This window comes from Anomaloglossus baeobatrachus, chromosome 4, assembly GCF_048569485.1.
Source record: "Anomaloglossus baeobatrachus isolate aAnoBae1 chromosome 4, aAnoBae1.hap1, whole genome shotgun sequence".
Lineage (NCBI taxonomy): Eukaryota > Metazoa > Chordata > Amphibia > Anura > Aromobatidae > Anomaloglossus > Anomaloglossus baeobatrachus.
The window spans coordinates 374,676,617-374,691,199 of NC_134356.1; the positions used below are offsets into that span (position 1 = coordinate 374,676,617).

A 14,583-nucleotide genomic window follows, 5' to 3' on the forward strand; every position below is an offset into this window, starting at 1 on the left:
AATTTAAAAAAAAATGGCCTGCTCCGGAATGTTAAAACAGGCTTTGGGATGAAGGGGTTAAACAACATCCGGTACTTGGTTAACATTGTTTAATCAAAAATCGTAAAAGCCATCCCACTACAACAAGGTGGACCCAGTTGGGACGGTCCAACTTTAGATTTAAAACCTTACCTTCCATCAGTAATAATGTGAATAAGGGCAGAGAAGGATGCGGCCCAACTGCAGCCTCCGGTCCTGGGAAGCTTGTAGATGAAATGCCTAGCTTAGATGGAAGGTGACCAGGCTGCATGGCAATGCTATTTACCTGCAGATTAACCCTATAGCTGCAGATAAATAGCGTTTTCTGAGGCGACAGGATCCCTTTAATGTATAAACCTTTTATTTTGGCTCCACTTTTTGTTTCATAAACAGCAACGATACCATCAAATTCTGCAGGAAATCAAGGGACGAGATCTTATTATTGGCGAGCATAAGAAGAAAAATCAAGAAGTTCAAAAAAGGTAAAATGCACTATGAAATAACATAAAACGAGAATATGTTATATACATTTTGAGCCAACAATGAGCCAGAAAAGCAGAATGACATTTTTAATTTCTCTGCTGCCTGCAGACATTAAATATGAACTTACAAGGATCTCATTTGTCCTTGATAATGTGACAATCACACAGGTACAACATTCATTACAAACATAGCTCTTATATCTGCCTTGTAATTATCCTGTATCGGAGCAGAGTTCTGTCCATGGAATAAACAATTAAAATTCCCATTGTATGACAATAAGCAGAGATTTTTGAAAACTTGATCATAATTCAATGCTCAATATGCACAGATCGGTGACTGAAACCGCCCCATCCGCGCCTTTAGGCTATGTCCGCACTTTGCGTCGTCCTAGTTGCAGTTCTAAATACATCCTTTGGCAGAAATTGCTTTTGCCAAAGTTGCTTTTGTCCACTAAATCGCGGTAAATACGCATGCGTTTTACTGCTTTTTAGCCGCGTTTTTAGCGCTTTTTACATGCTTTTCCATTGCGTTTAGATAGATGCGTTTTGAACATAAAGACACTGCTAAATAAAGTTTAAACAGTCAAACACAATGAAAAAAGGGAAAAAAAAGAAACACATATAATCATTGAGATAATAGCGAAAAAAGTTACATTTCATATAATTATAGCGGTTTTATACTATTTATCGCTAAAATAGCAATAAATTAATATTTTTCTTTAATTTAATTGTCGGACTATGTGTGTGTGTAAAGGGACATATCATTTCATTATTTTGATGTCAGAAAAGCATGCGTTTATGTAGTCCAAAACGCATGTTTTCTGCACCTAAAAAGCAGGTAAAACGCTGGAATTTTGATGTTTTTTGCTTTTTTCTACTTCTCATTGACTTCAATGTTAGCAAAACGCAGCCCAAATGGCAAAAACAATTGACATGCTGCTTCTTTGAACGCATGTTTTTTGCCACAAATTAGGCAAATTAAACTCAGCGTTTTGAAACGCAAATTGCAGACAAGAAATCGTCATTTGCCATAGACTATTATTGAAAATCAAAACGCATGCCTTTTGGCATGAAAACGCTGCAGTTCAAAATGCTGGAAACGCAGGTGAAAACGCAAAGTGCGCACATAGCCTTATGACTGTAAGTCGAGGTTGCCGGTCGGAATAAAGTTTTTTTTTCCTTCTGGCAGTGGAGCTGTCAGTGTGGTGGCCGCATGGCATCAGAATGCTATTAATCGGCAGATTATTCTCATATCTGTAGGTTAATAGTGTTATTTTTACATGACAGGTTCTCTTTAAAGGGAATCTGACAGGTTTTTGCTACTTCACCTGAGAGCAGCAGGATGTAGGCAAGGAGATTCTGAATCTGACGATCTATCACTTGGGTACAGCCGTTCTGACACAATGTGCACTTTTAGCTTTAGTCATGTAGCGGAGTCTACAGAGCTGCCACGTCTTAACCTTTTCCTATCCAATAAAATTTCCTGTTCTGCCCATTGAAATCCTAATAGCACTATGCACAAAGTCCTGCTTGCTATGCTTACAAAAAGGGACTTTCCACTCAGTGGCCCGCTAGAAGGGACTTTAGACAGTAAAATGCGTATGAATTATTGATGTCCCCTGCCAGGAAACAAAGGAGCGTAACGGAATTTACATAGTGAGCCACCTAGGCAGAACAATGAAACTATGGAGAAAAAAGACATGGATAGCACATTCCAAAAATACAATGATCTAAAGCCGCTAGGCAAAAAATGAAATAGAACGTGAGGTTCTTTGTTACCATTCTGATGAGATTGTATTAAGCCCACTGCCACGTCACGGCGAACCTCTTGAGTGGGTCCCTATTCTAAACCTTGTAGTGTGGCACTGTGCACTAACCACTGCTGCAGCGACACAGTGCCAGCAGGGAAGGTGACCTGGTGCCTCACAGCACCCATGCTGCAAGGCGAAGCCCCCAAGGCTCCAGGCCACACCGCCCCACTGACCCTACACCACTACAACAGCGGGCACCACACAGTACCAGCACACAGTGAGAGGAGCTGCGCACTCACCTCCGTCTTAAAATCCGAATGTAGCTTACCGGGGGGGGGGGGGTGAAGAGGGGCCACAGGAGGAAATGGCTATGCTGTGCTGCGGGCACTGCTCTGTGTCGGAGCTGTGGGCACTGGTCTGTGCGGTGCTGTTTGGTGCAGCTCTGCTCTGTGCTGCTTGGCTCTGTTTGGCGGGCAGTGAAGCACTGGCCATTCTGAAGACGTCGGCGGTGAGGGCTTCAAATAATGGTGCTCATGTACAGATTGAGCTCTCGACTCAAGCTTGCATTCGGGCCATTGTTATCTCAGCAGCAGACTTAAGGAAAATGGTGCCAGCAGATGGCGCGTGCGTAAATGAGATCTCGGCTTGACATTGAGCTGATAATTTAATCTGTGCACGCGCCGACTCCGGACGCTATTTCTTTGAAGCCAACATCTTCAGAATGGACCATGCCTCACCGCCCGCAACGAGCAACAACACAGGGCAGCCCGCTGCCCCAGCGCAGAGCAGCGCCCGCTGCCCCAGCGCAGAGAAGCGCCCGCAGCCCCAGCACAGAGCAGCACCCGCTGCCCCAGCACAGCGCTGCCGCCCGCAGTGAGTATCTGGGCCCCCCTCGGCACCGCCCGCAGTATCGCCGTAGTCCAGTACCGCCCCTGCCTCCTGTGACCCCCCCCACTCCACTACCGCTGCCACCCTTCTCCTCGGTAAGACACCATCGGATTATAAAAGGGACCCCTTATTTTTCTTACCTTTTTTTTTCTCTAAATTTGGGGTACGTCTTATAATCTGGTGCATCTTATAAAACGAAAAATACGATACTCTCTTTGCTGTGATCAATAAATGGTATATGCAAAACTTTTGGTCTCCACTGTATGTGTTATCTAATTTACTTATTAGTTGTTATTGTCATGTGGACTACACACTATATTTTGGTATTCATAAAGCCTGTAGACAAGATTTTAGATGGATTTATTGGACCCTTGAGAGCTGGTTAACAACAATAATAATGTATAAAAATGTGTTCTCGGGCCCTTAGGCGGTGTGCAGAGAATGGATATTATGAAGTAAGGTGAAGATGTTTACTGTCAAGACAGGCTGAGATTTTTTATGTTTTAGCCTGATAAATAAATTAAGTTTTTATGTTACAGACTAAAAGAATTTGCCCAGATGTATGACATAATCCGCAATGAAAGAAACAAGTGTGTCAGCCTCATTCAGATGGCTACCCAGCGATCAGCAGAGCTTCGGGAAAAACTCAAAATCTATGGAAATGAGATGGAAATACTGAGAACCAATGTTTCCAGCAAAGAAAGGTCTGTGTAGTATAATGGATATAGGAAAGTGATGAGCTGACTGGTTAGAAGCAAATCTCATCTTCCTGATGTCTATTTATGAGCATTCGGAAAAAGAATTTTAAATAGACCCATCCACAATCCTTCACTGAGGGCAGAGCGTACTGAGATTCAGAAAATTATTTTATTATTTATTTTTTATTATGTTGTATTATTTGCTGACAATTACATTTTACAGTGTATCTGATATAACAGATTTAGTTGGAATTTCCTCTTTTTATAGAATAGCACTAAATGGGTTTTCTTCTTATAGTTCTGGTCTCTATCAGTCAGCGCTGTTTAGAATTAATAAAATGAGCTAGTATTCACCCTCGCTGGGTCCAGCTCTCCACAGGTACACTGGTGATATGTGCGGAGATCTTGGTATACCAGCTGCTGCGGTGAAGTGCACTGTGGTCTGTATGCTGTGATTGCTGTGTACGGACTGGTGCACTGAGGTGGGTCGTGGTCTCTATGTATCAGTTGCTACAGTGAGGTGCACTGTGGTCTCTCTGTAGCGGCTGCTGCGGTGAAGTGTGCTAGCTGCTGCATTGAGGTGTGCTGTGGTCTCTGTATACTGGCTGCTGTGGTGAAATGTGCGAAGATCTCTATGTATCGGCTTGTGCTAAGGTCTCTGTGTACGGACTGCTGCAGTGAGGTGCACTGTGGTCTCTATGTTCCAGCTACTGTGGGGAGGTGTGCTGTGGTCTCTTTGTAGCGGCTGGTGCGGTGAAGTGTACTAGCTGCTGCATTGAGGTGTGCTGTGGTCTCTGTATACTGGCTGCTGTGGTGAAATGTGCGAAGATCTCTATGTACCGGCTTGTGCTAAGGTCTCTGTGTACGGACTGCTGCAGTGAGGTGCACTGTGGTCTCTATGTTCCAGCTACTGTGGAGAGGTGTGCTGTGGTCTCTGTGCACTGCCTGCTAATGTGATGCGCACCGTGGTGTTTTGCACACTGGCTGCTGCGGTGAGGTGCACTGCCTGCTGTGGTGATGCGCACTGTGGTGTTGGTGCACTGCCTGCTGTGGTGATGCGCACTGTGGTGTTAGTGCACTGCCTGCTGTGGTGATGCGCACTGTGGTGTTTGTGCACTGGCTGCTGCGATGTGCACTGTGGTGTTTATGCACTGGCTGCTGCAGTGTGCACTGTGGTGTTTGTTCACTGGCTGCTGTGGTGATGGGTGCTGTGGTGTTTGTTTACTGGCTGCTGTGGTGATGGGTGCTGTGGTGTTTGTGCACTGGCTGCTGTGGTGAGATGTGCTGTGGTGTTTGTCCACTGGCTGCTGCGGAGATGCGCACTGTGGTGTTCGTGCACTGGCTGCTGTGGTGATATGTGCTGTGGTGTTTGTGCACTGGCTGATGTGGTGATGTGCGCTATGGTCTCTGCACTGGCTGCTGTGGTGATGTGCGCTGTGGTGATGGGTGCTGTGGTGTTTGTGCACTGGCTGATGTGGTGATGTGCGCTATGGTCTCTGCACTGGCTGCTGTGGTGATATGCGCTGTGGTGATGGGTGCTGTGGTGTTTGTGCACTGGCTTATGTGATGTGCGCTGTGGTCTCTGCACTGGTTGATGTGGTGATGTGCGCTGTGGTCTCTGCACTGACTGATGTGGTGATGTGCATTTTGGTCTCTGCACTGGCTGATGTGGTGATGTGCGCTGTGGTCTCTGCACTGGCTGATGTGGTGATGTGCGCTGGGGTCTCTGCACTGGCTGATGTGGTGATGTGCGCTGTGGTCTCTGCACTGGCTGCTGTGGTGATGTGCGCTGTGGTGATGGGTGCTGTGGTGTTTGTGCACTGGCTTATGTGATGTGCGCTGTGGTCTCTGAACTGGGTGATGTGGTGATGTGCGCTGTGGTCTCTGCACTGGCTGATGTGCGCTGTGGTTTCTGCACTGGCTGATGTGCGCTGTGGTCTCTGCACTGGCTGATGTGCTGATGTGCGCTGTGGTCTCTGCACTGGCTGATGTGGTGATGTGCGCTGTGGTCTCTCCACTGGCTGCTGTGGTGATGTGCGCTGTGGTCTCTGCACTGGTTGCTGTGGTGATGTGCGCTGTGCTCTCTGCACTGGCTGATGTGGTGATGTGCGCTGTGGTCTCTGCACTGGCTGATGTGCTGATGTGCGCTGTGGTCTCTGCACTGGCTGATGTGGTGATGTGCGCTGTGCTCTCTGCACTGGCTGATGTGGTGATGTGCGCTGTGGTCTCTGCACTGGCTAATGTGGTGATGTGTGCTGTGGTCTCTGCACTGGCTGATGTGCTGATGTGCGCTGTGGTCTCTGCACTGGCTGATGTGTGCTGTGGTCTCTGCACTGGGTGATGTGCGCTATGGTCTCTGCACTGGCTGATGTGCGCTGTGGTGTCTGCACTGGCTGATGTGCGCTGTGGTCTCTGCACTGGCTGATGTGCGCTGTGGTCTCTGCACTGGCTGATGTGCTGATGTGCGCTGTGGTCTCTGCACTGGCTGCTGTGGTGATGTGCGCTGTGCTCTCTGTACTGGCCGATGTGGTGATGTGCGCTGTGGTCTCTGCACTGGCTGATGTGCTGATGTGCGCTGTGGTCTCTGCACTGGCTGATGTGCTGATGTGCGCTTTCGTCTCTGCACTGGCTGATGTGCGCTGTGGTCTCTGCACTGGCTGATGTGCGCTGTGGTCTCTGCACTGGCTGATGTGCGCTGTGGTCTCTGCACTGGCTGATGTCCGCTGTGGTCTCTGCACTGGCTGATGTGGTGATGTGCGTTGTGGTCTCTGCACTGGCTGATGTGCTGATGTGCGCTGTGGTCTCTGCACTGGTTGCTGTGGTGATGTGCGCTGTGGTCTCTGCACTGGCTGCTGTGGTGATGTTCTCTGTGGTCTCTGCACTGGCTGCTGTGGTGATGTGCGCTGTGGTCTCTGCACTGGCTGATGTGGTGATATGCGCTGTGGTCTCTGCACTGGCTGCTGTGGTGATGTGCGTTGTGGTCTCTGCACTGGCTGATGTGCTGATGTGCGCTGTGGTCTCTGCACTGGCTGCTGTGGTGATGTGCGCTGTGGTCTCTGCACTGGCTGCTGTGGTGATGTTCGCTGTGGTCTCTGCACTGGCTGCTGTGGTCATGTGCGCTGTGGTCTCTGCACTGGCTGATGTGGTGATATGCGCTGTGGTCTCTGCACTGGCTGATGTGGTGATGTGCGCTGTGGTCTCTGCACTGGCTGATGTGGTGATATACGCTGTGGTCTCTGCACTGGCTGATGTGGTGATGTGCGCTCTGGTCTCTGCACTGTCTGATGTGCGCTGTGGTCTCTGCACTGGCTGATGTGCGCTGTGGTCTCTGCACTGGCTGATGTGCTGATGTGCGCTGTGGTCTCTGCACTGGCTGATGTGCGCTGTGGTCTCTGCACTGGCTGATGTGCGCTGTGGTCTCTGCACTGGCTGATGTGGTGATATGCGCTGTGGTCTCTGCACTGGCTGCTGTGGTGATGTGCGTTGTGGTCTCTGCACTGGCTGATGTGGTGATGTGCGCTGTGGTCTCTGCACTGGCTGATGTGCGCTGTGGTCTCTGCACTGGCTGCTGTGGTGATGTGCGCTGTGGTCTCTGCACTGGCTGCTGTGGTGATGTTCGCTGTGGTCTCTGCACTGGCTGCTGTGGTGATGGTGATGTGCGCTGTGGTCTCTGCACTGGCTGATGTGGTGATATGCGCTGTGGTCTCTGCACTGGCTGATGTGGTGATGTGCGCTGTGGTCTCTGCACTGGCTGATGTGGTGATATGCGCTGTGGTCTCTGCACTGGCTGATGTGGTGATGTGCGCTGTGGTCTCTGCACTGGCTGATGTGCTGATGTGCGCTGTGGTCTCTGCACTGGTTGCTGTGGTGATGTGCGCTGTGGTCTCTGCACTGGCTGCTGTGGTGATGTTCTCTGTGGTCTCTGCACTGGCTGCTGTGGTGATGTGCGCTGTGGTCTCTGCACTGGCTGATGTGGTGATATGCGCTGTGGTCTCTGCACTGGCTGCTGTGGTGATGTGCGTTGTGGTCTCTGCACTGGCTGATGTGCTGATGTGCGCTGTGGTCTCTGCACTGGCTGCTGTGGTGATGTGCGCTGTGGTCTCTGCACTGGCTGCTGTGGTGATGTTCGCTGTGGTCTCTGCACTGGCTGCTGTGGTCATGTGCGCTGTGGTCTCTGCACTGGCTGATGTGGTGATATGCGCTGTGGTCTCTGCACTGGCTGATGTGGTGATGTGCGCTGTGGTCTCTGCACTGGCTGATGTGGTGATATACGCTGTGGTCTCTGCACTGGCTGATGTGGTGATGTGCGCTCTGGTCTCTGCACTGTCTGATGTGCGCTGTGGTCTCTGCACTGGCTGATGTGCGCTGTGGTCTCTGCACTGGCTGATGTGCTGATGTGCGCTGTGGTCTCTGCACTGGCTGATGTGCGCTGTGGTCTCTGCACTGGCTGATGTGCGCTGTGGTCTCTGCACTGGCTGATGTGGTGATATGCGCTGTGGTCTCTGCACTGGCTGCTGTGGTGATGTGCGTTGTGGTCTCTGCACTGGCTGATGTGGTGATGTGCGCTGTGGTCTCTGCACTGGCTGATGTGCGCTGTGGTCTCTGCACTGGCTGCTGTGGTGATGTGCGCTGTGGTCTCTGCACTGGCTGCTGTGGTGATGTTCGCTGTGGTCTCTGCACTGGCTGCTGTGGTGATGGTGATGTGCGCTGTGGTCTCTGCACTGGCTGATGTGGTGATATGCGCTGTGGTCTCTGCACAGGCTGATGTGGTGATGTGCGCTGTGGTCTCTGCACTGGCTGATGTGGTGATATGCGCTGTGGTCTCTGCACTGGCTGATGTGGTGATGTGCGCTGTGGTCTCTGCACTGGCTGATGTGCGCTGTGGTCTCTGCACTGGCTGATGTGCGCTGTGGTCTCTGCACTGGCTGATGTGCTGATGTGCGCTGTGGTCTCTGCACTGGCTGATGTGGTGATGTGCGCTGTGGTCTCTCCACTGGCTGCTGTGGTGATGTGCGCTGTGGTCTCTGCACTGGTTGCTGTGGTGATGTGCGCTGTGCTCTCTGCACTGGCTGATGTGGTGATGTGCGCTGTGGTCTCTGCACTGGCTGATGTGGTGATGTGCGCTGTGGTCTCTGCACTGGCTGATGTGCGCTGTGGTCTCTGCACTGGCTGATGTGCTAATGTGCGCTGTGGTCTCTGCACTGGCTGATGTGGTGATGTGCGCTGTGGTCTCTGCACTGGCTGATGTGGTGATGTGCGCTGTGGTCTCTGCACTGGCTGATGTGCGCTGTGGTCTCTGCACTGGCTGATGTGCTGATGTGCGCTGTGGTCTCTGCACTGGCTGATGTGCGCTGTGGTCTCTGCACTGGCTGATGTGGTGATGTGTGCTGTGGTCTCTGCACTGGCTGATGTGGTGATGTGTGCTGTGGTCTCTGCACTGGCTGATGTGTGCTGTGGTCTCTGCACTGGCTGATGTGGTGATGTGCGCTATGGTCTCTGCACTGGCTGATGTGCGCTGTGATCTCTGCACTGGCTGATGTGCGCTGTGGTCTCTGCACTGGCTGATGTGCTGATGTGCGCTGTGGTCTCTGCACTGGCTGATGTGCGCTGTGGTCTCTGCACTGGCTGATGTGGTGATGTGCGCTGTGGTCTCTGCACTGGCTGATGTGCGCTGTGGTCTCTGCACTGGCTGATGTGCGCTGTGGTCTCTGCACTGGCTGATGTGCTGATGTGCGCTGTGGTCTCTGCACTGGCTGATGTGGTGATGTGCGCTGTGGTCTCTCCACTGGCTGCTGTGGTGATGTGCGCTGTGGTCTCTGCACTGGTTGCTGTGGTGATGTGCGCTGTGCTCTCTGCACTGGCTGATGTGGTGATGTGCGCTGTGGTCTCTGCACTGGCTGATGTGGTGATGTGCGCTGTGGTCTCTGCACTGGCTGATGTGCGCTGTGGTCTCTGCACTGGCTGATGTGCTGATGTGCGCTGTGGTCTCTGCACTGGCTGATGTGGTGATGTGCGCTGTGGTCTCTGCACTGGCTGATGTGGTGATGTGCGCTGTGGTCTCTGCACTGGCTGATGTGCGCTGTGGTCTCTGCACTGGCTGATGTGCTGATGTGCGCTGTGGTCTCTGCACTGGCTGATGTGGTGATGTGTGCTGTGGTCTCTGCACTGGCTGATGTGGTGCTGTGTGCTGTGGTCTCTGCACTGGCTGATGTGTGCTGTGGTCTCTGCACTGGCTGATGTGGTGATGTGCGCTATGGTCTCTGCACTGGCTGATGTGCGCTGTGGTCTCTGCACTGGCTGATGTGCGCTGTGGTCTCTGCACTGGCTGATGTGCTGATGTGCGCTGTGGTCTCTGCACTGGCTGATGTGCGCTGTGGTCTCTGCACTGGCTGATGTGGTGATGTGCGCTGTGGTCTCTGCATTGGCTGATGTGGTGATGTGCGCTGTGGTCTCTGCACTGGCTGATGTGCGCTGTGGTCTCTGCACTGGCTGATGTGCTGATTTGCGCTGTGGTCTCTGCACTGGCTGATGTGCGCTGTGGTCTCTGCACTGGCTGATGTGGTGATGTGTGCTGTGGTCTCTGCACTGGCTGATGTGGTGATGTGTGCTGTGGTCTCTGCACTGGCTGATGTGTGCTGTGGTCTCTGCACTGGCTGATGTGGTGATGTGCGCTATGGTCTCTGCACTGGCTGATGTGCGCTGTGGTCTCTGCACTGGCTGATGTGCGCTGTGGTCTCTGCACTGGCTGATGTGCTGATGTGCGCTGTGGTCTCTGCACTGGCTGATGTGCGCTGTGGTCTCTGCACTGGCTGATGTGGTGATGTGCGCTGTGGTCTCTGCACTGGCTGATGTGGTGATGTGCGCTGTGGTCTCTGCATTGGCTGATGTGGTGATGTGCGCTGTGGTCTCTGCACTGGCTGATGTGGTGATGTGCGCTATGGTCTCTGCACTGGCTGATGTGCGCTGTGGTCTCTGCACTGGCTGATGTGGTGATGTGTGCTGTGGTCTCTGCACTGGCTGATGTGGTGATGTGTGCTGTGGTCTCTGCACTGGCTGATGTGTGCTGTGGTCTCTGCACTGGCTGATGTGGTGATGTGCGCTATGGTCTCTGCACTGGCTGATGTGCGCTGTGGTCTCTGCACTGGCTGATGTGCGCTGTGGTCTCTGCACTGGCTGATGTGCTGATGTGCGCTGTGGTCTCTGCACTGGCTGATGTGCGCTGTGGTCTCTGCACTGGCTGATGTGGTGATGTGCGCTGTGGTCTCTGCATTGGCTGATGTGGTGATGTGCGCTGTGGTCTCTGCACTGGCTGATGTGCTGATGTGCGCTGTGGTCTCTGCACTGGCTGATGTGCGCTGTGGTCTCTGCACTGGCTGATGTGGTGATGTGCGCTGTGGTCTCTGCAGTGGCTGATGTGGTGATGTGCGCTGTGGTCTCTGCATTGGCTGATGTGGTGATGTGCGCTGTGGTCTCTGCACTGGCTGATGTGCGCTGTGGTCTCTGCACTGGCTGATGTGCTGATGTGCGCTGTGGTCTCTGCACTGGCTGATGTGCGCTGTGGTCTCTGCACTGGCTGATGTGGTGATGTGTGCTGTGGTCTCTGCACTGGCTGATGTGGTGATGTGTGCTGTGGTCTCTGCACTGGCTGATGTGTGCTGTGGTCTCTGCACTGGCTGATGTGGTGATGTGCGCTATGGTCTCTGCACTGGCTGATGTGTGCTGTGGTCTCTGCACTGGCTGATGTGCGCTGTGGTCTCTGCACTGGCTGATGTGCTGATGTGCGCTGTGGTCTCTGCACTGGCTGATGTGCGCTGTGGTCTCTGCAGTGGCTGATGTGGTGATGTGCGCTGTGGTCTCTGCACTGGCTGATGTGGTGATGTGCGCTGTGGTCTCTGCACTGGCTGATGTGCGCTGTGGTCTCTGCATTGGCTGATGTGGTGATGTGCGCTGTGGTCTCTGCACTGGCTGATGTGGTGATGTGCGCTATGGTCTCTGCACTGGCTGATGTGCGCTGTGGTCTCTGCACTGGCTGATGTGCTGATGTGCGCTGTGGTCTCTGCACTGGCTGATGTGCGCTGTGGTCTCTGCACTGGCTGATGTGGTGATGTGTGCTGTGGTCTCTGCACTGGCTGATGTGGTGATGTGTGCTGTGGTCTCTGCACTGGCTGATGTGTGCTGTGGTCTCTGCACTGGCTGATGTGGTGATGTGCGCTATGGTCTCTGCACTGGCTGATGTGCGCTGTGGTCTCTGCACTGGCTGATGTGCGCTGTGGTCTCTGCACTGGTTGATGTGCTGATGTGCGCTGTGGTCTCTGCACTGGCTGATGTGCGCTGTGGTCTCTGCACTGGCTGATGTGGTGATGTGCGCTGTGCTCTCTGCACTGGCTGATGTGGTGATGTGCGCTGTGGTCTCTGCACTGGCTGATGTGGTGATGTGCGCTGTGGTCTCTGCACTGGCTGCTGTGGTGATGTGCGCTGTGGTCTCTGCACTGGCTGCTGTGGTGATGTTCGCTGTGGTCTCTGCACTGGCTGCTGTGGTCATGTGCGCTGTGGTCTCTGCACTGGCTGATGTGGTGATATGCGCTGTGGTCTCTGCACTGGCTGATGTGGTGATGTGCGCTGTGGTCTCTGCACTGGCTGATGTGGTGATATGCGCTGTGGTCTCTGCACTGGCTGATGTGGTGATGTGCGCTGTGGTCTCTGCACTGTCTGATGTGCGCTGTGGTCTCTGCACTGGCTGATGTGCGCTGTGGTCTCTGCACTGGCTGATGTGCTGATGTGCGCTGTGGTCTCTGCACTGGCTGATGTGCGCTGTGGTCTCTGCACTGGCTGATGTGCGCTGTGGTCTCTGCACTGGCTGATGTGCGCTGTGGTCTCTGCACTGGCTGATGTGGTGATATGCGCTGTGGTCTCTGCACTGGCTGCTGTGGTGATGTGCGTTGTGGTCTCTGCACTGGCTGATGTGGTGATGTGCGCTGTGGTCTCTGCACTGGCTGCTGTGGTGATGTGCGCTGTGGTCTCTGCACTGGCTGCTGTGGTGATGTTCGCTGTGGTCTCTGCACTGGCTGCTGTGGTGATGTGCGCTGTGGTCTCTGCACTGGCTGATGTGGTGATATGCGCTGTGGTCTCTGCACTGGCTGCTGTGGTGATGTGCGTTGTGGTCTCTGCACTGGCTGATGTGCTGATGTGCGCTGTGGTCTCTGCACTGGCTGCTGTGGTGATGTGCGCTGTGGTCTCTGCACTGGCTGCTGTGGTGATGTTCGCTGTGGTCTCTGCACTGGCTGCTGTGGTGATGGTGATGTGCGCTGTGGTCTCTGCACTGGCTGATGTGGTGATATGCGCTGTGGTCTCTGCACTGGCTGATGTGGTGATGTGCGCTGTGGTCTCTGCACTGGCTGATGTGGTGATATGCGCTGTGGTCTCTGCACTGGCTGATGTGCGCTGTGGTCTCTGCACTGGCTGATGTGCTGATGTGCGCTGTGGTCTCTGCACTGGCTGATGTGGTGATGTGCGCTGTGGTCTCTGCACTGGCTGATGTGGTGATGTGCGCTGTGGTCTCTGCACTGGCTGATGTGCGCTGTGGTCTCTGCACTGGCTGATGTGCTGATGTGCGCTGTGGTCTCTGCACTGGCTGATGTGGTGATGTGTGCTGTGGTCTCTGCACTGGCTGATGTGGTGATGTGTTCTGTGGTCTCTGCACTGGCTGATGTGTGCTGTGGTCTCTGCACTGGCTGATGTGGTGATGTGCGCTATGGTCTCTGCACTGGCTGATGTGCGCTGTGGTCTCTGCACTGGCTGATGTGCGCTGTGGTCTCTGCACTGGCTGATGTGCTGATGTGCGCTGTGGTCTCTGCACTGGCTGATGTGCGCTGTGGTCTCTGCACTGGCTGATGTGGTGATGTGCGCTGTGGTCTCTGCATTGGCTGATGTGGTGATGTGCGCTGTGGTCTCTGCACTGGCTGATGTGCGCTGTGGTCTCTGCACTGGCTGATGTGCTGATGTGCGCTGTGGTCTCTGCACTGGCTGATGTGCGCTGTGGTCTCTGCACTGGCTGCTGTGGTGATGTGTGCTGTGGTCTCTGCACTGGCTGATGTGGTGATGTGTGCTGTGGTCTCTGCACTGGCTGATGTGTGCTGTGGTCTCTGCACTGGCTGATGTGGTGATGTGCGCTATGGTATCTGCACTGGCTGATGTGCGCTGTGGTCTCTGCACTGGCTGATGTGCGCTGTGGTCTCTGCACTGGCTGATGTGCTGATGTGCTCTGTGGTCTCTGCACTGGCTGATGTGCGCTGTGGTCTCTGCACTGGCTGATGTGGTGATATGCGCTGTGGTCTCTGCACTGGCTGCTGTGGTGATGTGCGTTGTGGTCTCTGCACTGGCTGATGTGGTGATGTGCGCTGTGGTCTCTGCACTGGCTGATGTGGTGATGTGTGCTGTGGTCTCTGCACTGGCTGATGTGGTGATGTGTGCTGTGGTCTCTGCACTGGCTGATGTGTGCTGTGGTCTCTGCACTGGCTGATGTGGTGATGTGCGCTATGGTCTCTGCACTGGCTGATGTGCGCTGTGGTCTCTGCACTGGCTGATGTGCGCTGTGGTCTCTGCACTGGCTGATGTGGTGATGTGCGCTGTGGTCTCTGCATTGGCTGATGTGGTGATGTGCGCTGCGGTCTCTGCACTGGCTGATGTGCGCTGTGGTCTCTGCACTGGCTGATGTGCTGATGTGCGCTGTGGTCTCTGCACTGGCTG

General features: G+C 53.4%; 1 protein-coding gene across 1 annotated transcript in view; it reads left to right on the forward strand.

Moving 5' to 3' along the window:
• Nucleotides 1-14,583, forward strand: part of CCDC146 (coiled-coil domain containing 146) — a 234,020-nt gene that overhangs the window by 177,735 nt on the left and 41,702 nt on the right. The window contains exons 12-13 of the mRNA XM_075345195.1: nt 412-500; nt 3,679-3,843. Coding sequence (XP_075201310.1) covers nt 412-500; nt 3,679-3,843 — 254 coding nt within the window. The remainder of the gene's footprint in view (nt 1-411; nt 501-3,678; nt 3,844-14,583) is intronic.